At 37.4% G+C, this 27802-nt stretch overlaps 3 protein-coding genes across 3 annotated transcripts; 1 reads left to right on the forward strand and 2 right to left on the reverse strand.

Moving 5' to 3' along the window:
* Positions 1-1238: 1238 nt before the first annotated feature.
* Positions 1239-2661, reverse strand: LOC115231689 (1,4-alpha-glucan-branching enzyme-like). Its single transcript, XM_029801660.1, has 3 exons — positions 2408-2661; positions 1481-2370; positions 1239-1450 (listed from the first exon to the last, which is right to left on the reverse strand). Exons 1-3 carry the CDS (start codon positions 2659-2661, stop codon positions 1239-1241), a joined length of 1356 nt encoding a protein of 451 aa, XP_029657520.1.
* Positions 2662-3524: 863 nt separating this feature from the next.
* Positions 3525-7239, reverse strand: LOC115231691 (coiled-coil domain-containing protein 25 homolog). Its single transcript, XM_029801661.1, has 3 exons — positions 7181-7239; positions 6746-6788; positions 3525-3956 (listed from the first exon to the last, which is right to left on the reverse strand). Exons 1-3 carry the CDS (start codon positions 7237-7239, stop codon positions 3525-3527), a joined length of 534 nt encoding a protein of 177 aa, XP_029657521.1.
* Positions 7240-24634: 17395 nt separating this feature from the next.
* LOC115231692 (T-complex protein 1 subunit zeta-2-like) lies at positions 24635-25767 on the forward strand. The gene is made up of 2 exons (XM_029801662.1): positions 24635-24961; positions 25339-25767. Exons 1-2 carry the CDS (start codon positions 24635-24637, stop codon positions 25765-25767), a joined length of 756 nt encoding a protein of 251 aa, XP_029657522.1.
* The last annotated feature ends 2035 nt before the right edge of the window (positions 25768-27802 follow it).

Genomic DNA, 27802 nt, shown 5'->3' on the forward strand with positions numbered 1-27802 from the left:
AGGTACAATGCACACCCGTTGGACGAAGAAATAAGAAGCAATAGATGGGGCTTATTCGGTCACATCCTAAGAATGGACAGGAATACTCCTGCAAATCTCGCAATGGAACACCACTACGCCCCAAACCCGGGAACAAACTTTCGAGGAAGACCACGAATCACTCTACCAACTCTTCTGCACCAGGACCTAACTTTGATTGGAAAAAGACTGAAATCAGCAGACGATCTTGAGCACTTGAGAGAACTATCGAGGAACCGCCTGAGCATATTTCAGGTAGAAAGTCTCGATTACCTAGAGAACAAAAACTTTGTTATTCTCGACTCTAGCATACTTCTCATATTTTTTTCGCTCAGCTTGTTCAGATGGGGCTGCAGGATCTTCGATTGATAATTTTATATTCTGATTTTAATTTGAGTGCGGAAAGTGTTAAAGGGCTGTATGGAAAGCTTCCTAGTTCCGAAGATATGCATTTCCTTCGATGTATTTTGTCCGTACTTATCGCTTTATTCTTTTAGCTTCAGATGCATTAGTAGGCTTTCTTCGGTACAAAAGCAATGGACAAATTCGAGATTAGATATGAATCGGACATCGACGCCTTAATAACGTTAAAATTGCAAAAACTAGTTGCAACCTAATAATATAATGATATAGGAACTTTGGGATTCTATCCTTTCTTGTAATTTCGGATATGAAATTTTTTGCAAACATTAACTTCATTCATTCAGCATTAAAAAAGTTTTAGTTGTGTTAATTGGCAATGTGCATGACAAGAATGACTCAGCAAAGTCTAGGCAACCCCAACAACCCTTGGGCCAATCAATCCTCTCATTAAGACTAACTATATTCATCATGAATAGAAATCAGATATTAAGAGCAACAAGATTAATAAATTAATTGTCACAACAGAGAACAAGGGCTACTCTTGAAGGAATATAGACCTAATTTTCCAATCAATCATGAGCATACAAAAACACAGTTGGGCTGACTATCAAAAATTTCATTACTAGTGAAAATGGGCAATGATATGTCCACTCTTCCATATCCTCCGTATTTAGAGTCGTCGGAGCTGAGAATGATTCGATAGCTTTAAATAATGTAATGAAATACCTTCCGGCATGAGGGACTCCGATCTTGTAATCGGTGTAACTCTGATGCGGATGGAAATTAAATATAAACACCAATCCAGCACGATTACAGACAAAAATCTTGTCATCCTCGTGATGGCGACTCACATAGGCCTAAAACAATAACCAAGACGATCCAACAGGCCCGGAAGCTAATAACTGAAAATTCTCGTCAACAGCATTTTTATCACGTTCAAATGCATTTAAGAATCGGTACCGCAAATACTCGCTGTCCACCAAATTGAACTGTCTTCTTGCATAGTGAAAGCTGTTATTATTTCCAAAACGAGGGAAATCTAGCCACTCTGGGTGACCAAACTCATTTCCTGAAACATTAGTGACTACTATTGTCATACCAATAAAATTGAGATATCCCTCTCCGCCCACAGCGTGAGTAATAAGACGAATTAGTTTATGAAGAGCCATTCCACGGTCAATGATAATCGAGGGAGACTGGTTTGTGGACATGTTGAAATACATTTCCTTATCCATCAGCCAGAAAGCAATCGATTTATCACCCACAATGGCTTGGTCGTGGCACTCTGCATAAGATATGCACTTTTCCCCAAAACGTCGATTTGTGAGAGTATGAAAGAAATGTCCCATGCTCCAGTCCTCATCGCGGATTTCCTTCAGCATCCTTATCCACATGTCCGGAATAGCCATCGCCAGTCTGTAGTCAAACCCAATTCCTCCCTCTTCGACAGGACGACACAACGTTGGCATCCCAGAAACGTCCTGACAAATACAGAAAAATAGGAAAACCTCAGCAATCGTGACTATAAAGTCAGGATATAACTTGTGGAGAATAGAGTTGGCCATCATCAGGTACAGAATTGACTGAAGATCGCAGTTATCTCCAAAGTACTCGTCATAGTGACCACTGAATCCGTGGCCTATTCCGTGGGAATGGTACAGCATTGAGGTTATCCCGTCAAAACGGAATCCGTCGAACCGAAATTCTTCCACCCAAAACCGCAGATTCGACAAAAGAAACCGAAGTACTTCCAAACTGGCAATTAATAGTAAAAAACACTTTTGATAATCGAACAACCGACTGTCCCATAATCCGTGATATCCACGGGGCCCTCTGTTGAAAAAACAAGTTTCAGTTCCATCAAAAAGATTGATTCCGTCGGCGACATTCCGCGATGCGTGACTGTGAACGAGGTCTAAGTAAACTTGTATTCCCATTTCGTGAGCACAGTCGACCAATTCCCTCAGCTCGTCGGGAGTTCCAAATCGACTGAAGCAGTTAAAAGACAAATAAGAAAGAACCCAACCTTGAAGAGGCAAAAAAGCTAGTGATTTGATACCCAAAACTGGCATAATAGGCATGCTCCATAACGGCCATAATCTGAATGGCGTTGAAACCTAATTGGATACCAAAAGAGTAAAAACCCAGATTCTTGATTCGAGGAAGCACATCAATCCTGAAATGATTGTACGTCGACACATGTTTCTCAGGAGAAGCGATCCCAATGTGGCATTCGTAGATACGTAAGGAGTTTGGTCGAGGTGGGTGTGAGTGCTTCATGACGTACGGAGAGGGTGGGTTCCAAATGAGGTTTTGGTAGATCACTTCATTAGGTTTGCAGGCGACATATCGCGCCCATGGGTCAATCCTATCAAAATACGTTCCATCAGAGGAGACCAGTCCCAACTATAAAATTACTGCCCAAGATAACTTTGATGTTGGAAAGGTGTTTTGTCAAGTTTTCGTCGCCAGTGATTTTAAGGTGGAAATGTCCAACACCTTTTTTGGTAAATGGATGAGAACGTCTGTTCCAATTATCTATTTCACTGGTAATCGACACGTAACTGAAGTCTCCGTGCAAGTATACTTCGCTTGCACCAGGTGCCCAAATTCGAGCCTCCAGTGTGCCATTTTCTCGAACGTTGATTCCATAGTCTTTATATGACAGAGTAAATCTGTTCAATCCGCCGGGATGCTTCTTTAGATTCCTGAATAGCTCGATATAGCAAATGTATCTAAAGGTGTGCCTTCGTTTAATACCTCCGTCTTATTACTTCTTTGTATTTCCTGAGATATCCATCAATTTCAAAGAGATTCTCAATCTGAGGAGGCAACAGGTCTGGCAAGTCCATAAAAATTCAATATCAAACATTTATTATAAATGTTTATTTATATGTATTTTAAATTATAGTGATAAATTTGCAATTTCCCATAAACAAATTATTTAAAAGATAGATTCAAAAAGTGGTTGATAGAAATGTCGTGGCCTACGTGACTTTGGCTTGTGGTTAGGGTTATACTAGAGAAGGAAAAAGTCAAAAAATAGTATAAATCACATAAATTCATCTGAATCGTTGGAAACCTCCTATAAAAGTCATCAGCACTCAAATAGACATTATTCGTAAGCATCATATCCTCGACCATCACGGACTTGTACGATCTATAGAAATAAAACAGCTTCCCAGCAACTCAATGTCACTTCTCAGTCTCGCCTCTCGAATCTTGACCTTCTCCTCTTCTCTCCTCCTCAGCTCGGCAGCACGAGCAAGTTTATGTCTCTCCTCGTTCTTTTCTTCACTCCATTTTATCATTTCCGTCATTTTAACAGACTTTCGACTTTTATAGAGTCTTCTGATGGTCTGGTTATCACGTGAAACATCGATGTGGCACAGCATCGATGGGTCGTGGTAGGCAACTTCTCCCGCCTCCATTTTTGAGGTTTTCAGTAGATTAGACCACTTGGTGTACACTACAGATGTAGACGTCAACTTGCTCCCTCGAATACTGTTTACTTTAGCCAATTGGGAGCAATCTTGGACGAGAGGAAGAGGAATGTCCTCTAAGAATTCAATAGTCTAGAATTGGATGATTAGTATTACATTTTTGAGACGTAAATAAACATGTGCAGAAGATAAGTCTGCCACATGGAACCATATATCTTCAATCCATCCATTTCTAATCAGTTGGTCATCTGATAATTAAGAATATATACTTTCATGCTTATTTTCCCCCATATATATCATATATGTAATATTATCCACTATATTATCAATATTCTTAAATATTACCACATGAAACAAATGATAGGACCATATTAGTTAGCAGCCATATTAAAAATAATTCGAAAATCACGTTTGTACAAACTTCCAATTCTTTTTATTTAAATGCTTAATTGTGATAGAAATGTTACTAGTTTTTTAGAAAATGAATTGATTCCTGAACTGGTTTTGTCTTGAGAAGTAAATAAATTTATGAAAAGAGGCATTTCTTTACTATAAAATATACTAATAATTCAACTTTCTGATCGATAGCCTGAATTAAAAAACGAGATACAGTTTTTTAGCAGATAATTCCAACCTCCACTCGCCAGGTACACTAGCACTAGACTTAATTGGCTCTATTCGCTAGAAGTTCCTTGTAGTATAAGAAATAAAAACAAAACTACATCACAAAGCACCCTTTTTGATGAAGTATCTTTTAAGGATAATTCACTTTTTGATTTTTAAAATAGAATAAATTAATAAAAGGTTCTGTTGTGTGTCTTTGGATTTATTATAATGGGTGAGAATGTCGTTAGTGAGGAAGAATTAACAAAGTATGATTTATATTAGATTTATCGTAAGATTGGCTATTGAAGAAATTATGCGTGAAACTCAAAGTCGAAAGGAGAACGTAGAAAAATATGGAGCTGCATATTGGTGACCCATTTATAAATAACATTTTATAGGGTGGCAAACAGACACAAAATTAATAAAACATTTCTGAAAAATATTGTCCGCAATGCTAAATCTCCTAAGAAACGGTCTAGAAGACGGTAATGCATTCGTTGGTGACTATAATTATTTTTGAATTTTAATCGCTTTTTTGCTTAATTTATTAAATTAAAACATTTCGGAAACTATTAAAGTCTTTCTAAATAGCTGTATTTGTTTCTCTCGGAAAACTTACGGTTTCTTTACTAAGTCTCGTACCAATTTCTAAGTGACATGGACTTGATTATTATTCTGGCTGATACGGCCATGTGATTTAATTTGTTTAGAAGAAATTCAAAATGCTCTCCATGCTGTAAATATCTTTTTCGTCCCAAGAAGGAAGGTGGATCTATTGTCACAATTGCGGAATGCAAAAAGATGCGGAAGTACTCCTCACTTACGGAGAAGTTCCAATTCCTTCCATTCGCGGTTGAGATTTCCGGTTCCTTGGGCAGTAAGGCAATCAGCTTCGTTCAGGAGATCGGGTCCCGCATGTCTGCTATCACAGGCGACGCCCGCGAATCGAGATGGTTTTTCGAGCGGATATCCCTTGCGATAGTACGCTCTAACTCTTTCTCGATCGCGTCGGCTTCCCGCCCATGAAGCTTTTAATTAATTAACTTGTAGTTATTATCAAATAGTTTTTAAAAAAAAACAAAGAAGGAAGCTTTTGGGGTGAATTTTCAGATTTTATCGTTTAACCAGACTTGTCTTTATTTATATATGAATCATATTTTTTTATTATGTCACCGTAGATTATCTTTATCGCATCGGTTATTAGTTCCTAAGAATTTCTTAAGGCTGCTTCCAGGTCTATGAAAATGAGTGAGACAGTCAATCTTCATGTCCTGCGTAACTTCACATATGGTTTTGTTCTTTAGCAATACTGATTTCGAAAGAATTCTCAAGTAACCAAACAATTTATTTCACCAAAAAGTAGCCCTTGTGAGTTATTTCAGTATCTCGAGAAAGCATTGTTGTGAATGAATGTTTAAAGCAGGCCAGTGGCACTAAAAAGCCGGTCTTAAAATTCAAAATGTGTTTTCTGACTTGCCGACTTGGACCTAATAAAGAATATCAGCTTATTTCCCTTAAGAATGTCAGGGGGAGGTAATCTGTGCAGACTGACTATAGTAGAAAGTCAAAGTTTTTTTAATAAAACTAATATTTTAAGCTTGCTCAATTGGGTTTGTTTTAACCTGCAATACAAACTGCAATGTGCTTTTTCTTGTACATTTCTGTGTTAGGGCAAGGTCATCATCTGCCCCAGTCGAAGAAAACTCACGGACTGTCTGGAAAAGGCTTATTTTCTCTATCTAAACGATCAATCATTCATGTTCGGGAGCTATTTGTGCTTGGTGTTAAAGTTACTTGAATTTTTAAAAGGATAAATGGAAATCAGACATTTAAACTTACTAAAATGAGTTACAAGTCCCGATTAATGAGGAGGGAGCTGATTCATGGGACGAACGCCATAGGCATACGAAGGAGGCATTGGAAAACCAGGACGAACTATATAATAATCAGAAAATCATGAACCCGGAGGCTGATTCATAAAAGGAGGCATTCCAGGAGGAGGTCTGTTCATGAATCCTCCCATATTGTTCACCATCGGAGGAGGTTGACTTAAATTGATGGGAGGAGCTCCCGTCAACCAATCAGAGGCTTTCAATTCCCCCATTGGATTAAATTGGAGAAGTGGGTTAGCAATGAGTAAATGCATTGCAGCTAAAATGGTTGAACGTCAAAGAATACTAGTATTGTCCACCATTTGCTGAACTCTTTCTTGGCGGAGATTCTGGAAGTAATTCCGGACATTTTCCCTGTGCTTCCTTCCTCCGTTATGGGTCTTTCGAACGGAAGGCTATAGTATTAAGAGATATGACGAATACAGAATCATGAGTTAAATAGACATCACAGTAATCACAGTAGAATCTACAAAGTAAGGTAAATAAGGATTTAAATGATCATATAAAATATTGAATATACCACCTAGGCATTTCACAATAAACACTATTTATTAATTAATATTTTTTTTTAATATTTAAAAATATGAATTTTTAATTTAATTTGTTTATTATTTGTTCAACTTTTCAAGGCTATAAACAAACACTCACTCTCTTATTATAACTAATACATTGGACTGATGATATTGATTACTGAGAGTTTGTCGAATTCTTATGGACAGTCATATCCATTTAAACCCGACAAACAAAGAAAGACATTATCTTCAGAAATTAATTCGGAGGAGGCCTGGCGTCATTTAGTAATAAACGGATAGCATCCTCTTCCAATTTTATGCTGATTTTAAAAGTAAAGCAAATTACTGCCTAAGAACAGCAGAAATTCTGCGAATCATTAATTCAAAGAAAACACATTTGGCCATTATCGCAGAATTCTTATTTTGAAAATACAATGAAAATGTAAATGAATTGACAATATGGGGGGCCCTAAGAGGTTGATGTAACAAATTACTGCAAATTACAGAAATGGAAACTAAATAACTATTAATTGATGCAAAAAGATTTTTTTCTATGGAAACATAATGTCCTTACTATTTTCGATAGAACACCCAATTCTCCATAGCCAAACAAGATCCATATGTAGAATATGGCCAAACAGTCTCTATCTGGCGTCAGTGATATCTAGGGTTAGGGGCCTACTCGTGCATTTGTTGTAAATTCCAGCATCCGATATTTTGGCAGGCAAGTGCACACCGATAACAGTCTAAGCTTTTTTCTGTGGAACGCATAGACCAAGAGACGAACTCTGATTTGATGACTTTTTCGAGTTGATTTGCAAGTATGCGGATTTGATGACTATTGCTAACAAGTGCTGTCTGTAGCGCACCACTTCTTTATCACCTCAATGTAGGTGTAAAGCCTCATTTCTGAGGCCATCACGTTCTTTGAGGTGTCAAGGATTAAGACCTCATCTGCATACAAAAACGTTGCCGCACTCGTATGAACCCAAGTCCACCATTGTATAACAGTTTCGATTTCACAAATACATTGTACATACGCATTCGTAGATTGACATTGAGTCCTTTCAGCCATCTCTTTTTGAGTTTTTTATTCGTACTCCAGCAAGTTTTCTGTTATGTACAATTTTAAAATTTGACTTGTTAAAATTAAAAACCCGTAAAATTTTTATTATTGCTAAAATTCAATTTTTAATATATATAATGATTAACATTATTATTGAATAAAATAAATGCTATTAAATTTTTATATTAATGTTTCTATAGAGATCTGTTCATTTAATTCTTATAATTTTAAACTCAATGTTTGGTGATTCTTTGGAGGCAATTTGTACACCTAAAAACAATTATTCAATCCCAGGCATTTTTGTAGAAATTTGTTCACTTTTACGCTCAAAAGGTTGTACTTAAAAATCGATTTATGTCTAAATATAAAAAATTAACATTTTAATTTAGGTTTTCAATTTCCCGGATTATTCCGTATTGAGGGGCGGAGAGAGGATATTCAAAGTGAAATACAAAGGTTTAATATTGGGAAAAATTACGATCTGGAAAAACTTGAAATCCCCTTGATTGCGTCATTGATGAAAGCATTCATCAGAGAGTTGTCCTCTCCTTTGATACCCTATGAACTGCAGGGCTTGCTGTTAAAAGTGTACGAAAGTAATTGGAGGTTTCACTACATTTCAAGAATACGCCAACAAGGATGCCATGGTCACCAAAATAGGGAAAATTCATTATAATTTACTCGCCAAGCCAAACTATCATTTTCTACATTACATATGCTTGTTCTTGAACGAGGCAGTTATGTATGGAGACCTCAACTTGTTGACAGTAGAATCAATTGGAATACTTTTTGGTCCTCTCGTATTCAGGTGAAACTAATAATTTTTATTTTTAGATATAATCTGGATAGTTTAGATTTAATACACCAGATAACAATTTTAAATTCTGTTTTTGGATTTACCGTCAAGTTTTGCTTGCACATATTTTCTCATAAATGTCACGTGAGTTTGGACGAGGAGTTGAGAGTTATGAACTCGGAAGCGAAAAGTGTTGCCCCTTGTGAATCGAAGTGTCCGGATAAGTTTATTCCCAAGTCTCTTAATTAAAACCATCTATTTTAGAGAAATAAATAAAATGGAAATCAAAATAAAAAAGAATAATCTAAAACGTAACACCGACGTAGGAAATTTAGGTTAATAATATTTTTAGAGTTGGAGAAAAATGAGTATGGAAACGAAAAGCTCAATCTTGTGGTATTCGAATTATATCCATCAATTTTAGTAATATTATCTGAACTACGGCTGTCACAAATCTACCCTGAACGGCGTTAAAATGTTGAAAATTGATTACATTTCATTAACTTTGAAAAATAAATTATTTATTTAAGTACGTCATCACTTGTTAGGTATTTCAGTAAAAATAAGGAACGTAGCAATGTATATGTCCAACAAGAAACAAATGTATTCACTATGATTTCTGTTGGGAATGGTTTTTCAGATGGTGTTTTACAATGTCTTACGTTCTTAAATAATTCGATCAATCTTATGGAACCAGGTGGCCTCAATTGTCAGAACTCAGTTGAAAAGAATTATTTATTTCAAATACATAGAAAAAGACTTAATTAAATCTTTAGTACCTATGTATTTTTTTAGTTTGAGTTCTGCGTTTTCCGTTTACTTTACACATAACAATAAACTGTATTCTTAATGCTTTCAATCACTCTTGCCCATCGTCAGAAAATTATCAGGAGTGCGCACCGTAGCTGAGAAAGTGCAACACTAAAATATTAAACACATTTATCTAAGCACATCTTACTATAAATTCGTTGAACTTACTATTCTTTAAACTTAGTAAATTAATTCTTAAGGTATTAGGATTGACTTCCGTCCTCTTCCAAACTATAATATGTGACATGGGCAATGGGTTACGCATGGGCAACTGGTTACATTTTTTGACCTTGTAGACGTAAAAATAAAACCCCCTCGGTTTCGATTCAACATTTGCCGGCAATCTGGAGTTCTGCTTTTTCTGGCCAATCCAGACCTCCTACGACCACTAGCAGCATGAGGTTGTCGTTTGGGTAGAGCCATTGCTCTTGCTTCGAGAAGTAGCAGATGGCGTTGTCCAGGGGGGTAAAGTTGTTCAGATGACAATTCTTTAGTCAGGATTTCAAGATTTCCTAGAACCGTGGCCAATTCGCCGTATACTAATCGTATGCCACAGGAAATTTCCTGGTGATGACTTTCCTTTTGATTCTCACCACGATCGGATTGTGGTCGTTTCTCGTTTCATAGCAGACTGGCCAGTCCGTAGACGATGAAAGAAATAAAGAGCATAGAGCTACGTCAGGTGACGTATACTTATCACTCACACTGAGGAGAATCCTTGTGTTACTAGATGGATTGTTCAAAATTGTTAAAGATTCCAATTGAGAAAGTAAAAGTTTCTCGCTCGTTTCCGCCGACTGGATGACAGCCATAGGGAATGCTTCGCATTCAAGTCCCCGCATAAGATGGCTTCATCGATAAATGTCAGTTTAGAGAAATTTGAGATGGTATGGCTTTTGGGCAGGAGCCAGAAAGTGGAATGTACACATTGACCAGCCATAATCGTCCCTACCTTGTACCAAGTGGGTTTACTTAGTTGGCTTGATTTCAGTGGAACGTTTAATTGAGAATACAATTGGCAGGAAAATCAAATCTCAGGAAACATCGAGATACGCAGGTTTAACTTGGCATCCAGTTAATAAAAGAGCAGCCTTATCATCTAGCGATTCGTGTCACACTTTAAAAAAACCTTCTTACATAAAGATATGAAAAGTTTAATCCTACTAAGTCGGGATTGTTTTTAAACTTTAAAGACTAGCTAAAAGCACGTTTTTAAATATTTTTTTAAATCAAACTACAATTCTATATAGAAGTGATCCGAACAAGTTAGGTTTTTATAACATAAAGGCAATTCAGTTAATGTCCCCGATAGTATAAATTTACAAAATCTGACTTGTTCATTTTTTCAATTTTAGATCTATTATTCAAAAAAATATCATTTATTTATTATAACTTTTTTAACGTGTTTGATCAAATTAAGTATATTAATTTGAAACATTAACGATATTTTGATTTTTGTAAAAATATTTGTTATCTAAGTAAAATTTTTTTTTTTTTTAATTATTGAATTAAAAAATTAAAATATTCAGAGCTCAAGGACAGGTTCATAGTGCAACCGATTATTGTGGAGTCATCTGGAGTCTTCGGTCCGGAATCAATCTCTTTTATTAGGAAACTTGGATCCCTGATCTCGGTTCAGACGAAAGATAGAAGGGAGACCGAATGGCTGTTTCAACGCCTTTCAACAACCGTTGTCAGGGGTAATAGCCACGCAATCCTTTCTGCTCTTAAGCAACCTTAATTAACATATTGAAAATAATTCTTTAATTTTTTGTTTTTTAAAAAAAAAAAATAAAAATATTATTGAAATGATTAAAAGGCACTTGCGGTTGCACGCATGATGGAGTGTGCATTGCCGCGAACGACAGCTATTCCAATTTGTTGGAATAACCATGACACTTCTCGAGGCTCCCCACGTCGCCTAGCAACTTTTCCTCCGACTTCTCTGATGAAAGAAGTCGTAAGAGGGCCGGTTACCCCAGAAGTCTCCACAGCGATAGGTACGAAGCGGTACCGTTGTCCAAGATTTGCATATTTGGCAATTTTTCTTTGCTCTGCAGCATCTGCTGCAGAACCTGGAGAAACAGCAGAAGAGATCATATTAGTTTTGGAATGGGTGTCAACACACGTTGAATCCCAAACCAACGATTTTCCACAGGAGTAGGGAAAAGTGGTCATTCCATCGGGTCTTTTCCCATCTCCACGATCTAAGCCCACTGGCTCTAGGATCGAGGGGAAGGCCGCCGACTCAAGAGCTCTTAAGATAACATTGTTAATAGCGGAGTGCCGAGGAGCTCGGCCAGCACTTCGTTTGCAAGAGAGTGGGTGTACACCTTTGACGTCAACCATTTTTCCACATCTACAACGATGTTGTTCGCAGATGTCAAGTCCGAGTCTCAGTGCAGTACCGATACGCATGCAGTCATCCTCTAATAATGTTCCGAGGCCAGCAATTGGCATAGCATTCAGCCATGACCCACTGTGTGGCACAGCTGCAGAGCGTAAGCAGGCGAGGCGGTGCTGGTCGAGCCTCATTGCCAGGTTGTCTGCGGTGAATTCGCAGCGTAATTTGTCCCAGCTCTGTTGGAGTGATGTTTGGATCGGGAATTTTAATCCTGATTCCTTCCACAGCATACATCCATCTTCAAAAGGCCTGTCCAAAGAAGATTCGGGGGATTTATGTAGAATCTCCAAGGATAGCCTTCGGCAGGATGAGTGAGAGGACAGGAAAGCTGGGAGGGCAAGGTCCAGGGCGGATCTTAGGCCAGCTCCGCCAGAATTAAGAGGTAGTTTACACTGGGTCCACCCATCATTATCGAAACGGACATTTAGGATCCACTCGGCACACAATCTTAACGTATCATCGATAGAATGCAATATTTCATCTTGTATAAAGCAGGGCGAGCATCTCAATAAATATAACAGTTTGGGCACGTGGATGCAATTTTTGAGGAAGAAAAAGGCCGTGTGGGAGTCAAGTAGAGAGAGGCGTTCAGTAAAACGGGACATTTCGACACTCTTAGCTCTGAGGTGGTTTTGCACTTCGGACTCTCCGAAAGGACACCAAGAAAATAAACATCGTTGAGGGTGTTTGTTTGTGTCTGGCAAGATTTCTGAAATCTTTTCCATTACTAAGCCAAAGTCTTGAATTGGGACTGAGATATTTATGATCTCAGTTTTTTGGTGTTGATTATCAGCCCCATTTTGCCCAGGGCAGGAAACAATTTATATAACTCATCCAAGACGACATCAACAGGGCCACCAATAGTGGCATCGTCAAGGTACCAAAGGTTGAGAGGTGTCTTTACATTACGAGCCACCTCGTCGATTAACAGAGCGAATAGTAAGGGCCCAAGAGGGTCACCTTGTTGGACTCCAGTCCGTGAACGGACAATGTGTTTGTCAAAGACAAGCGAACTTTCGGACCCGTAAGCAAGGTGAGCCACACTCATGATTTCTGGGGTACGCTGCGAGCACGATTCCAGCATACAGTCCCTTCTCAGACTGTTGAACGCGTTTGAGATATCCAGCTTCACCGCAAAGGAATTTGGGGAATGTCTTGTGTCAGGTGAAAAAAAAGCTCTTGTCGCGTGGACAGCAGCTTCACATCGTTGGAAACACCAACTCCCAGTTGGACTGGAGATAATTCAGCGGCAACACGGGGACAGACTCTTCGGGCTGCAATTTGCATGCGAGCCTCCGGAAGACATTACCGACTGCAATGGGGCGGACTCCTCCATCGTTCTTTCGGAAAGCAATAAGATGTGAACAGAAAAGTAGATCCCTTGCAAAGCCTGAAATCTCAGCATTGACAATCCGTTCGACAAGCTCGGTAATACACTTGATCAGGCGGATTCCAGTCTCCATAGTCAATCGGGAAATCATGTCCTTTATATGACTCGGCCGGAGACCATCAAATCCCCCACTGCTACTCGGTCTGAAAGATTTAATCCCTTCCAAAATTTCATCATCAGAAATTGACAGTATAATTGCATTGTCTCGTGTGGGAAACTCCCGTAAGTCATCTGGGGGCATCGGATGTTTGTTTTTGAGGTGTTCCAAAGTCTCGGCAGTAGATTCAGCAAGTGAATCAGCGGACGAAAGGACCCGAACTGCCGCACGGATGTCGCCATCCATGAGTTTACGACTAACTTGGGTTTTGAACCACTGGGGGGATTTTTCCGTGATGCACGTTTGGTAATTGGTCGCTTCACAATCGAAATCAATCCATGAGACATCCAATCTCGCAGAGTTCGACTTAATGGCAGCCGAGAGACTCTTCTTTTGTACTGAACCATCAATTGCTTGTCCAAACACACAAGGTGCAAAAGAGAGGAGACGGATCCAAGAATGGTCCCCCCCGGAGCTTAGCGCATCAGTGATAAGATCGCACAAGCAGTTTGCCGCTGAGATCCGAGCCTGTTTAGGGATACGTAATGGTATCTTCTTAGATTTCCGTAAGTTGGAAATTTTGAAAATAGTGTTCTGATTTGGGTTCATGAAGCGAAGGAGACTGATGCTGCGAAGCCGCGATTCCGAGTAAAGCCATACAACAGTGGCAGCTCCAGCGCCGGAGTAATTTCACTGCGGCTTTGGTAAGGTGCGCGCAGCTAATATGCCAGAATTTATTACACATTGAACAGTAAACGCCACATTTCCTGGTGTTGATCTTATTACACCCATAACAGATAGAGGGATCCCTCCCAACTATCCGAAGAGTTTCCATCGTCTTGGAGTCTTCTTCTTTCATTATATTTCGCTCACTCACCTCACCACAAGAAAAACACCTCACCACAAAAAGAACAAGCGGTGTTTTTAGAGCCTTATTTCGTAATGCATAAGATGCACAAGTACCAAATTTTGTACTACGGCAAAAACGTGAAATAAAGATCAAAGTTGTCTTTTTGATACTATTTACCTCAGAACTTGAGGTATTTTATATTCTTTAATATATAAAACCTGTTCTAAAATTTATAAGTTAATATTTTATTTCTTAAAATACACGTTAGTTGTGTTGCAATTGAGTAATATCAATGTCAATTACGCTTTTCAAAATCGAACATGCACAAATAAAACACACAGCAAAGGACCTACAAAAATCCTTTCTGGTGCCAGTTTGTCGTCTTTTCGGCCACACATTATGTGGTTCTCTACAAATAAACAATCAATTAATAGGAAGTAGTGTGTGCTGTCACCTGCATGGGCTATTTCCGTATTTTTATGTCCGCGCCCCCAACGAAGACTGCACAAAAGCCGATTTTTTAAACAAACTGAAATTAGAGATTGATAAATGTCTTAGTACTGGACAACCAAGGAGGTTCGTTCACAAGATCGACATAGAGGACGCTTAGTATATAATAATTAAATATATATAGTTCAATTTATGGTTATCATTCAAAAAGTTGTAAATTTTTAAAAATATCTTTTTTATCTCCCGCATCAATTCCAATGTACTATGTATATTTATTGATATTAGAGCAGCTAGAGAATTGTTGGAAGGGAATGTTTTAGGAACACCAATGCAGCCCTTTGAGTCACATATCCCCTTCCATCTTCAGGTGACATACTCCTCATAATCAATAGGTCTGCATTGATCTTAACATAAGTGGAATGGCTTCATTTGAATTCAGTTCTTTTTCTGGTAGAATCGGTTTAGATTGGATTTTGTTATTTTAGGAAACATTTCTCGACATTCCTGTCAGTTGGTTGACTGTTTTTGTCATAAATTTCGTATAAAGTTTGTTAAAATTACAAAAATCACAAAAATAGTAAAACAGGCAATGTAGATAATAATTTGACAACATGTGATATTGAAATTGACGTGAATTGTCGCGATATCATTAAAAATGATACATGTAATGATTATTTTTGATTTTTTTATATTAAGAACATTTTATATTGTTGTTAGATCACGAATCCGCACTCGACAAAATGTGTTTTCGTTTAAAGAACGATTTTCCTGATCAAGATCTTCTCAACTCTTCAATGCCAGAACAATCTGGTAATTAATTAGAATAAACTATTTCAGAAAGGTCTCATGCGAGGGCTGATGATCACTTTGTTACAAAATTGAGGGATTTTGTCTTAGAAAACCAATCGGCTTCACGAGATCTATTTTCCCAGAATTATAGCTGTTTAATCTCATTAATTACACTCAGTAACATCCTCCGACTTTTTGCAGGCAGCAAAGATTTCAGATATGTGCAACGAAATTCAGCCTAATAATTATGACGAAGAAATAATCAGAGAGGTTGAACTATCTCAGGAATTCAACTATTCGTTGGCCGATTTGTCAGAAACACAAAAATTCTATAAAAAAGATTGCATATCAACAAATACTGTCTATATTCCCAACATATACAACCTAAAAAATAGCTACAAGTAATTATATCCCAATATAATAGATTGTCGGGTCACAAGCAACTCAGTTCTCTCAGAAAATGTCAAATGGTATCTATAATGCATGTTTACAACTCCCTAAGATTCGTTTTGTACCCGAAAAGTCTCTAAGCTTCACTCATCTCGAAGATTCTAATATAAACTCGTTTTTCAGTGCAATTGATAATACAAGAGGAGTGGTTAATCATATAAACGACGATGACGTAATACCATCAGTTGCAGTATTTACTCATAAATCTAAAATAGGATTCTCCCTTCAGTATTTTAAACTTGGAAGTATTTTGTGATAGTAGGAATGGACTTTGTCCCGATCCTTGTCAGGATTCGATAAGATTTGTCGTTTGCTGTCTCCAAACTCGATCGTTGGTCTTGATCTGGGAAACTTTTGTCCTCCAGGATGAACGTTTGGTGGAAAAAAGTCGATTTGGATTGGAAATATGTCCGGTTGTCGTGTATTCCGAAGTTGATTTGATAGAAAAGGTGATTGAATATATAATTCGGTTGATGTTGGTGGTGGTTATATGTTAATTAGACACGACCCTGATTTATTAATTGGGTTTGAAACTGAAAAATCGTCCTGGGGATATTTAATTCAGAGGGGACAGATATTGGGGATTTATTTAGCAGGTCGAATTGGTAGAATTCGAGAACTTCAGTTAAAAAATCAAGGAAATGAGTACTCAAACTGCAATGAACTATCAGGAGAGGCTATTAGTGGTAGAATTTTACTAAATTTGTGGCGTATTATCAAACATGAGGTTAGTTAGCTGAGTTACTAGTTTAGGTTACACTTATTAACTATTCCTTTGAAGAGGTAGCAAGGAAGGTTTTAAAAATAAATGTACCGGCTTATTCACAAAAAACATTATTTTCGCTTTATTGTTCTGCATCAAGAGACAGGTAAACCACTAAAGTGTTTACTAAGTATAAATTTATTTGTAATGTCTCTTCTTCGCCAATAATTAAATTGAATATATATTTATTGAATTGAATATATATTAATATATATTAATTCATTAAAATTAAATTTTAAGAGTTTCTGTGATTGAATATTTTCAAAAAAGATGTAAATATTTGTTTGAGATTATTGAGAAATTGAATGTACTTAATAAAGCGGTGGAATTTGCTAGAATATATGGAATTGAGTTTTACCACGTTTTCTCTCGAGGATCACAGTATCGAGTGGAGTCAATGTTACTGAGGGTAGCAAAGACACGGAAATTTATTTGCATGTCTCCCAATAGTCAACAAAGGGCTAATTCTGCTAAGCCACAACATATTCCTCTTGTCCTTGAGCCGATTCCTGCTTTTTACAAAGACCCGATTGTGGTACTTGATTTTCAGTCATTGTACCCTTCTATTATGATTGCTTACAACTACTGTTATTCAACCTGTCTTGGTAAAGTTGAAGATATTATTTCTGGGAAACCTTTCACGTTTGGGTGTGGGTTGTTGAGTCATTGTGTTTCTGAGATATCTGATGTGTTGGAGACTATTACAGTGTCGCCCAGTGGAACGGCCTTCGTGAGTCAGTCTGTGAGGAAAAGTATACTTGCAGAGTAATATCAATATTAAACTATTATTAGATTATTAGAACAACTCCTCAGTAGTCGAGTTATGTTTAAAAAAGCAGCTAAAAAAGTAGATCCAAGCTCGGTTTTTTATTATTTGTTATATTCTTGGCAGAGAGAGTTTGATAGGTTGAATGCTAGACAGTTGTGTCTCAAGTTGATTGCAAATGTAATATATGGATATACAGCAGCCGGATGGACGGGGAGAATGCCGTGTGTCGAGGTTGTGTTGAGTATTTTGATTTTAAGGTCAGTGATAGCATTGTCAGTATGGGAAGAGATACATTGGAGAGAGCCATAGCATTTGTGGAATCTAGTTTTGATGCAAAAGTGGTCTATGGGGATACTGATAGTCTATTCGTGCTCTTGGAAGGTCGGTCATTCGAGGAGGCATTACAAATTGGAGATGAGATTGCTGTGGCGGTCACCAAGAACAATCCATTCCCTGTTAAACTCAGATTTGAAAAAGTTTAATTATATATTTTAATGAGGTTTATTTACCTTCTATTCTATTGGCGAAGAAGAGATATGCTGGGTTGCATAGGACTATGACTGACAGGGAGGGATTCTTTGATGCCAAAGGGATAGAGACCGTAAGAAGGGATTCTTGTGGATTGGTTTCCAAAGTAAGTACATTAATAAAAACTACAAAATAGATATTAAAGACTGAATTGACCTTGTTATTTTCTTCAAAGGTTATTGAGGAGATCGAAGTATATTTTAAAAAGCAAGTACTCAAAATTTTGGAGGGAAGATGTGATTTTTCAGACTTTATTTATTCCAAAATATTCCGAGGGTTTGAGAATTATACCACCAGAGTTCCTACTGTCGAGATTTCAAGACGTATGGAAAGCATCGATGCAATGAGTACTCCACTCCGGGGGGCACGTGTTCCCTACGTGGTTGTAAGCGGATCGAGACATGAGAAACTTATCAATCTAGTTCGACACCCTCTCGAACTAGTCTCCAGGAAGGATTTAAAAATAAATGTCGAGTATTATCTACACCGAGCACTCATTCCTCCCTTAAATCGAGTTTTTAGCACGATAGGGATTAATGTTGTGGACTGGTTGTTCCGGAATTACATTTTAGGGTGTTACAAGTACAAAAACAGTCCTTTTCGCGGGAATCATCTAGGAAGGTTGTTTAAAGAATATATTTTTAGGGCACGTTGTTTGATTATTTTCAATATAAGAGATGTCTGGGGTGTCATGCTTTGGATTTGGCTTCTTGTTTTTGCAGTGAGTGTAGGTCGAGACCAGGGATATTGAATAATCGAGTTTTATTGAGATTTGGAGATTTGCAATTACAGAAAGATATGATTCAGCTGGTTTGTGCCATTTTTGATTAATTTGATTAGACTTGTCTTGGGTGTTCTGGACACAACAATTGCACTGATAAATGTCAGTCCTGGTTTTGTCCAGTTCGTTTCAAGTTTATGAAATATTCCAATGACTATGACAGATTAAGGGACGTATTAATATTACGTGACCTTTTTTAAATTATTTATTTGTTTTTTGTAATAAACGGTTTAAATTCGTTTCCAGCGTTCCCATTACAGCCAGAAGTTTCGTGAAATAGGCAAGAAAATATGATCCCATAAATTTTTGATTAACTTGTTTGAATCCTCTAAGCCCATCCATAATCTCAAAATAAGGAATCATATGACGTAGTTCAGTCCAACACCAAAATAGTCCAGACCAAGGGGTGAGGTACGGTCGGATTTTGAAGCACTTTCGGATTTTGGAGCGCTTTTTAAATTTAACATTTCAACAGAACAAAATGATAAATCAATAAAAAATTATGGAAATTAAGACGAAGAATCCCGAATCCCTAGCTTGAGATGATGGGAAGGGTGTAAAGGAGGTCGCACAATTTGGGAGGTCCCTGTAATGATATGGAGGGTCCTTAGATTTTGTAATGAATTGCGTAAAATATTATGGAATTTGAGGCAGTCCCTAGATGTGAGGATATAGGGTACTTTAGATTTTGTAATAGATTGCGTGATATATTATGCAATTTAAGGGGTTCTATAAATGTTAGGATGGGGGTACTTGAAATTTTTTAATGAATTACGTAATATATTATGTAATTTTGGGCGGTCGCTAGACGTGAAGATATGTGCATACTTGAGATTTTTTAATGAATTGCGTAAAATATTATGGAATTTGAGGCATTCCCTAGATGTGAGGATATAGGGTACTTGAGATTTTGTAATGAATTTTTATAGTAGGTCTCAAATCTTGAGACAACGTATTTAGAAAATCCGTTCTGGATTGATAAAACCCTTAAACAAGAGATTGAACCGATGATTGCACATTCATGAGGATTTTATGATCTTGCCAATCACCTTGCTCTAACAGTGGATGTCATTTGTTGCAACATAGGGAACCCCTTTTTTGAAAACTCCAAAAAGCGACTGATTACCTTATCTTACTTTTCACTCGTTTAATATAAATTCTTATACAACCATTATTTCATGATCAATTTTAAACTGGTTGAACCCTTCTTCGGTCATTTGATGCCGTTGCATCTCAAGGTAAAATTTCTTTTGATAAAACTATATAGTCAATTCAATTTCTTCTAAAAGCTCCTGCTCAAGACTTTGAACAATCATTTGCGAAACACGACTCAGAATCGTTCAGAAAAACGGATTAAATATTCTGCATACGTTTCTAGAATCTTTTTATCAGCGCGTGGTGTATAATAAAATTCTTCAAGAGAAACAATCGATGAAATTTTACAGAGGTTTTGGTATCCTTTGCGCCCCTTGGCTAAAAGTACAAGTGGATAGACGACTAAGTGACCTGTTATTCGTTATTTATCATGGCAGGAAAAGGAAGCTACAGTCACCTCAATCCCCATGATAAGCTTAATTCCTACTGCCTGAAAGCTTTAAAAAAGTCGACGGCGCCATACATGTTGCCAAAGTCGGTTTACGGCAAGATTCGAAAGCGCATAACTTTTCGCATTTTTGCTAGGGGTCTAGCCGATGCAGTAAAATCAAGAATTGAATACTGTGAATGAAAATGAAGTGGAATCAAACTTATGTTTAATTACCCGCCTGCAAGTTTGGTACGTAGCTTTCTGTTCCAAAAATGGTTAAAATAATTTCCAAATTGAAAAGGATATTGACATGACCAAGATTTCCATTAAAAACTGTATCACGCAAAAATCCTTTCGTTGATTTCATTTAGCAGTAAATATCAGCTGCTCATATAAATTTAAACCATTTGTATGCCCAGTCTATATAGACAAATCATCATTAGACTGATTTAATTTATTCGTGATTTGAAGACAATTTGCAAAGTAAAAAGTTTTTGTCGTATTATTGAATTAAGAAAAAAACCATAAATTTAGACTGACTTTTTTCCAGAGCCAATCAAGCCCCAAAGGCCCCAAAGAAGAAGAAATCGAAGCGGATATAAAGGAAATGATAAGGCCATTTGGGAGTATCCTGGAGGTAAAAGAAGTGTTTACTATGGGGCAATGATAGTTTTAATTAAAAAGTTTTCTAATATTTTTACTAAGCAGCGAATAAAAAATTTCTCTGAAGATGCACTTAGCTCTGATACTATTTCTTTGAAAACCCTGATTAACCAGCTCAAAAACTTAATCAAAGTAAAAAGCTGATCTTTGACACGAACTTCTCCAAGATTTTAACTTAGTAACTCGCGCTGAAATAAAATCAAGCCTAACCAAACTTAAAATTGTTTTATCAGACATTGATCACTACCTTTTAATGAAGAAAAAAAAGATAGGATTTGAACAGGCTGAATTGGCTAGAAAAAATGGTTCATGTTCCCTTTATGGAAATTCTAAGAAAACCGCATGATGACTAAAAGGTTAATAAAAGCGCCAGATAACGGTGGACCCATCTTTAGTGATTTGTATGATCTCTTTAGGCTTACCCAACTCATTTCCAATCCTGACATTTCGGAAGAAGCTCATGAATAACCCTCTAAACTCCGTTCTAAGGAGATAATTTTAGCGAAAAGAAAAGTGCGTCCTTACGGATAAGGTATATCAAACCCTAAGCTTGCTCTGCGAAAAATCGATATTGAAGTCACTAAGTTTGCCGTTCTTTCCAAAGAAAAAACTTTTCCTTTTGTGACGAGTTAACTGAAGCATATGAAGATATTCGTTTAAAGTAGCGTTATCTTAATATTCGACATTCCGATGTTGCAGAAAAAATTGTCATGCGTCACAAAGCAATGTTGTGTAAGGGAGATCACTATAGTACACTGTTAGGCAGGAGTCGAGATGTGGACTTCAGGCCTTCGAGGCACACCCTTCCCCTTCGACACTTAGGAGGTTGGTGATCCATAGTTTGAGTTTCGACGGATATTCAGTTTGGAATATCTTCCTTGATAGGAGCTTCTTCGAGACAGATTTGAATACTTTATGGATGTCTACAAAGCAAAGCACGGTCTTTTGGTGCCTCGATTTGCTTGCAAAACCAGAAGGAATCAATTCCGTCAATGACTGTTATGATGAAGACGTGGCCTTTGCCTTCTTGAACCTATGTTGAAAAGGCCTTTCGGATAAAAACTCTCCTATTCTTGCAAAAACCATCTTTTCCTGGATTTTTGTTATGGAACATAACAGAGAAACCAGCCTGAAAGATGCCGGATCGACTCTTGGTCTTCCAGTATCGGCCTTATTAGTGTCTTTTTTTATAATGACGGAATCACAATATGGTTGATTGAATAGTTTAAGATAGATTTTAGAAACGTGACAAATTCGACACCGTAGTCGATTCGAGGGAAGAAAAACGTAAAATTTCATCAGGTGACGTAGGCCTATCAGTCACTCTGAGTGGAGTCATTGTGTTCCTCGATGGATCGTTTGTTAAGGAGTCCAATTGGTAAAGTAAAAGTTTCCCTCTCGTATCTGCCGACTGAGTTGACAGCCAAAGGGGATGTTTTGCATTCAGGTCCCCGCATAAGATGACCGCATTGACGGTGCCAGGTTAGAGAGAGTTGGGAGGCTATAGCTTTTCAGACAAGAACCGAAGGATGGAACGTACATATTGACCAGCCATATTCGTTCCTTTGTTGTGCCAAGCGAGATCCCAATTATCTCGGATACCTCGTCAGCTTCGATAAGATTTCTCAGTTCTGCGGAGACATCTGTGTATTTCAAGTTGTTTCTGATTAGAGTGAGCACACCACCGCCTCCGTTTGCTTTGCCGTCCAGCCTGATAGCTCTGTAGCCTGGGAAAGCGGGCGTATGATCGTTAGGAGATAGTTTGGTTTCTTGTATCATGGCCAAGTTGGTTCTCAGGTTTGTCAGTAGATTTCAAAGTAAATAATCATCCGGAAAAAGGAACATTCAATTTAATAGACATAATCGGAGTAAATAATTATTAAACCCAGTCTGTGGCAGGTCTTTAATATTATCTAAACTTTTCCCGTTTTTACAAGATATGATAGAATTTAAGTTGATGTCATCCTAACTTAAATATGACTGACGCCGAGTCAACACTCTTTACATCTGCTGACATTTCACTTCAATTCCTTTTTTAGAAGGTGGATAAAGTTTTCATAAAAGCCCAACACTATTTTTTTGTTCGTGATGCAGTTGTGTGTTAATAAAGGATTAATAAATAAAGAATTCGATAGTTGTTATTCTCTGTGGTGCTAGAAGACGAAAAATGCATAGAAATGCTAAATCTTATTAGAGATGATTTTTAGAAACTAAAATTGACCTGCTTAAATCTAACTTTTCAAAAAAAACCGTAACTTGTCAAAACATGCAATCATTTCCCATTTCAAATTTTACTTAAAAAAGGAAAAAAGAAAAATTCTTTTAATTATTGACCAATTCCCATCACACAAAATGTTAATCAAATTGAATTTATTAAAATTCTTCTTCTCCCAAAGACCTCTTTTGATTGGAGTGAATGTTCAAATCAAAAATTTTCTTTGTGAGGGACCTTCTCGAAACTGAATTAGATTTTAGGGCGCGAAAAATACAAGATCGCACTGGTATCAACTTTCTTGAATAATGGATAATTGAGTGTAAGCAATTGCCATCCAGTAAATTATTTTAACAAGTTTCACATGAATATCGACCTATTTTTTGAAAGCTATACAGTTTTAAAAATTGTAATTGGTTATGGAATCGACTTATCGTCGATACCTTGCTTTGATATCATTAAGGCATTTCCTCTGAGTCAGAAAAGAAGTTTGCATTTGAATCACCACATATCAGTAGATTCCTTTTTTTGAATTCCAAGTCTAAAAAAATTTGGGGAGTAAAAAATTCCAAGTAGGATCTTATTGGGAGAATATATTTATTGTGTAAAGTGAGAGAAACTAGACAAGAGATTCGAGGCATAGACTGTGACGACTTGATATGAATTCGAGTATTTTATAATTATGATTTAATAGAGAATGAATAAATAATTATTAATATTATAAATCAGAAAGTATAATTACTTAGGAAAAACGCGTTTCAATTCGAGAGTTAGGTGGTTTTAAATAGAATGTCTTCTGTCAAGTTAATAAATCCCAAAGCAGAGGTAGCGCGTGCTTCTCAAGCACTCTCGATAATAACAGAAGCCGCTAATGGACTAAAGGAGCTACTAAAAACAAATTTGGGGCCTCATGGAACTATAAAAATGTAATTATTGGAAAATATTCCTAGGCTTGTGTCAGGAGCTGGGGATATAAAAATTACGAAGGATGGAAAGTGTCTAATGCACGAAATGGTAACAATGAGCTTTAAAACATGTTTAGCAAATAAGTAATCCGATCTGTTCGTTGATTGGTCGAGCCGTGACCGCGCAAGATGATATTTTGGGTGATGGAACAACCTCTACTGTATTGCTTATCTGCGAATTAGTACAACAAGCAGGAATCTTTATAAGAGAGGTTGTCACGAGATAGTAACTGTAGGGTGTTCACCCTCAGTTGATTACAGATGGATTCAGATTGGCGAGAGATATGCTATTAGAGGATTTAGAGAGGTTTGCAGTGAGGAAAGATATTGACCGAACGTTACTGGTGAAAGTGGCCAAGACAGCATTGATGACCAAATTGTACGGCGATATGAGCCTGGCAGAAGTTAATATTTATGATTCATTGATAGAACATTGTTGATTCAGTGCTGGCAATTAAGACTACTGAGATCGACTTGCACATGATCGAGATTATGGAAATGATGCATCAAACCGATTGTGACAGTAATCTGGTCCACGGAATTGTCCTTGACCATGGCGCTAGACATCCTGATATGCCTAAGAGAGCTACCAATGCTTATATTCTTAGCTGTAATGTCTCGATGGAGTACGAAAAAAGGTTCTTGATTGCTCATATTGTTAGCGAGGTCAATTCTGGTTTCTTTTATCAAACCTCAGAGCAGAGGGATAAATTAGTGATTGGCGAGAGGCAGTTCTGCGATGAAAATGTTAAAAAAGTGATTGAACTAAAGAAGAGTCTTTGCAATGAGGGAAATGGATTTGTCCTTATTAACCAGAAGGTGTGTTTGAATATTAATTAGCAGGGTATTGACCCAATCTCATTGGATGCGTTAGCAAGACATGGAATTATTGCTCTGAGACGGGCGAAGAGGAGGAATATGGAGAGAATTCCCCTTGCATGTGGAGGATTTACTGTTAATTCGTTCGACCAGCTGTCCAAAGATTGTCTCGGTTTTGCAGGAAATGTTTATGAAACGAGTTTGGGAGAAGATAAGTTTACATTCCTCGAAGACTGCAATAATCCTCGTTCTGTCACTATACTCCTTAAAGGACAAAATAAGCACACACTCAACCAGCTAAAGGATGCTGTGCGGGATGGACTACGTGCTGTCAAAAATACTTTTGATGATAGTTTATAATCTTATATTATGTGTAGATTCTCTTGTTCCTGGTGCTGCTGCTTTTGAAGTACGTGGGTCTCATCTTTTATCCAGAGCAAATGTTATTGGAATGGAGAAGTGCGGTTGTCCAATATTATTTATTTACAGGAGTTGAGGTTTTTGCTAAGGCATTGGATGTGATACCAAAGACATTGGCCTCTAATGCTGGACATGACCCCCACCAATCGCTGGCAGCCTTAAAGGACTCGACTCTCTCTTACGTGGGACTAGACCTGGCTACCGGTGGAGTGATGGATCCTGTTCGTGAAGGAGTGTTCGATAATACTTGTGTTAAGGCACATTCGATATCTTCTGCGTATCTAATTTTATTTTTCCTCAGATGTGTTATGGCCTCTAACTTGCTTCAAGTGGATGAGATCATGCGTGCGGGGATATCATCAGTAAAGTCAGGATTGACCAACTAACTGACATTTTGTTTTCGGATTTGTTATTACGGTTATTTCTCAATTGCACATGGTCTATTCTCTTTACTTCATTAGTTGTTAAATTAAATAATTTATATGGGAATTAGAGAGACCTTCCTCAAACTATTAAAATAAATCTATAGCTACCTCATCTCAACTGCAGTCTTTGAGCTTGCAATACTAATAAAGTTGTTTATACAAGTAGTCGAAAGACTTTAACTTTAAAGACTCACTAGTGCTGTAAAAAAGAATTTCCTCATTACGATGCTACTTTATTTTCCTTGCATGGCCCGTTCTTCTCCTGGTACAGGGTTCTTCACATTTTTATCTTTGAAACAATCGTTCAAACTCACCTGTACTGAGACTTGGACGTCCATTTTTTTGCAAAATGTAAATTTTCCGCGTTTTTAGTAAGACAGTTCTTATGGATGTACTTTTTGCGAAACTATACAAGTAATTTAAATTTAGCTGATTAATAAGATGAAGAAATAATTCAGAAAGAATACAAAATGCTTTAATTAAATCGGAGACACATCTTTCCACATTAACCCAGTTTATAATGGAAGTTTTTGCAACTAGACCTCATCTCAAATCAATTGTATGCTCACTCGATCTTCAAAAAATATTCGGCCTATCGATCGACTCGAACATAAAACTCTGGCATTCGAATTTCCACAGCAGAAGGAGAGGGCGTGTATACCTGAATGGAATCAAATCAATCTCAAGATTACTTCCAAATGGAGTTCCCCAAGGATCCCCCTCTCTCCTGCTCTATTCAATTTATACCTATCCGACATTTCTAAGCCTGAAATGGAAGACTCATTCATTTTCGCCTACGCTGACGACCTACTCATTGGATCACGTGATCAAGACCTCTCGAAAGCTTCCAAAAGAACACAAGATCTCTTATTACAAATTCGAACTTGGCTATATCAAAACAGGATGAACATCTCCCCCGAAAAATCGTCCACTACCGTATTTACGTCGGACAAGAGACTTTGAAGCCGTTCCGTTGATCTTTTTCTGGAAAACGAAAAGATCCCATTCACGAAGAACCCTAAAATTCTGGGGGTCACTTTTGACACCCACATGTGTTTTACTGCCCATTTAGAAAAGGCCATCGGATCCAGTCAGGGAAAAATTGGACTAATCAAATCGATTTTTGGCGGACTAAAGACACCGTTCTCGGCTCTCGGCACTCTCTACAAACAATTCATCGAGCCAACAATTGGCTATGCCTGCGCCGCATGGGGAATTAATCTCTCATGGTCTAACTGCCTTACAATTGTGACTACACTATGCTGACCGCGGCTAGCATTACGAAAATTTCCAACTTGGACAACATTATCCCAACTCCGCTTGACCACCTTATTAAGAAAGACGGAAAGGGTTTCTTGACCATCCAACCACCTGCCAAAAGACCTTAACAACCAGAAGCACATCACCCCGATTCAATTCCTCACAAATTACGGACTTTATCAAAAACAACGGGCTCTCATTAATCAATGTATCAATAAAGAATGTCAAAAGCTGCTCTGACTGGTTGGTTATCAAGATGGTCGAATGCAACGTATTTCACGACTATTCATATTGCTGAAAGATTTGAATATAGGTGTACAAACCTCAAAGGATTGGCTTTGAGAAAGAAAATCTTTTTCCCAGAACTGAAATACTATATTGTCTATTAGCGAATATAAAGGGATCATTATGAAAATCACTGAACAAGCAGCAAAAAAACTGTGATTCATTTGGCAATCTAACGTGAGAAAATGCTTAATAGCGATTAAGTCAGAAAATACAACGATGTTGTTACGTAAATTTACTTGCATCCCTATTAGAAATTATGTAATCAACAAAGTGAAAAAATTATACCAGTTCAGTCAATTACAAAACGTTAAAATGCACGTTAATTCTTCAATAATAACAAAGTAAAAACTGGAGATGGGAATTCTAGTGCGAAGAGGCGATCTGTGACGTATGGCGCTGTGACAACAATGAATAGATGATTAAGTCTTTAGTCAAAATACAAAAGAAG

The sequence above is a fragment of the Octopus sinensis genome, unplaced genomic scaffold, assembly GCF_006345805.1.
Source record: "Octopus sinensis unplaced genomic scaffold, ASM634580v1 Contig18749, whole genome shotgun sequence".
NCBI classification, from domain to species: domain Eukaryota; kingdom Metazoa; phylum Mollusca; class Cephalopoda; order Octopoda; family Octopodidae; genus Octopus; species Octopus sinensis.

Bases quoted from the DNA above. Each gene is read 5' to 3' on its own strand.
- LOC115231692 (XM_029801662.1), top strand. From the start codon at position 24,635: ATGGAAATGATGCATCAAACCGATTGTGACAGTAATCTGGTCCACGGA. The intron at 24,962-25,338 runs GTGTGTTTGAAT...TATTATGTGTAG, and splicing joins TTGTCCTTATTAACCAGAAG to ATTCTCTTGTTCCTGGTGCT.
- LOC115231689 (XM_029801660.1), bottom strand. From the start codon at position 2,661: ATGAAGCACTCACACCCACCTCGACCAAACTCCTTACGTATCTACGAA. The intron at 2,371-2,407 runs GTTGGGTTCTTT...TAACTGCTTCAG, and splicing joins AGCTTTTTTGCCTCTTCAAG to TCGATTTGGAACTCCCGACG. The intron at 1,451-1,480 runs GTATGACAATAG...CTAATGTTTCAG, and splicing joins GGGATATCTCAATTTTATTG to GAAATGAGTTTGGTCACCCA.
- LOC115231691 (XM_029801661.1), bottom strand. From the start codon at position 7,239: ATGGCCAAATGTGTTTTCTTTGAATTAATGATTCGCAGAATTTCTGCT. The intron at 6,789-7,180 runs GTAATTTGCTTT...CTTACTTTGTAG, and splicing joins ATTTCTGCTGTTCTTAGGCA to ATTCTACTGTGATTACTGTG. The intron at 3,957-6,745 runs GTATTCGTCATA...ATCCAATTCTAG, and splicing joins TCTATTTAACTCATGATTCT to ACTATTGAATTCTTAGAGGA.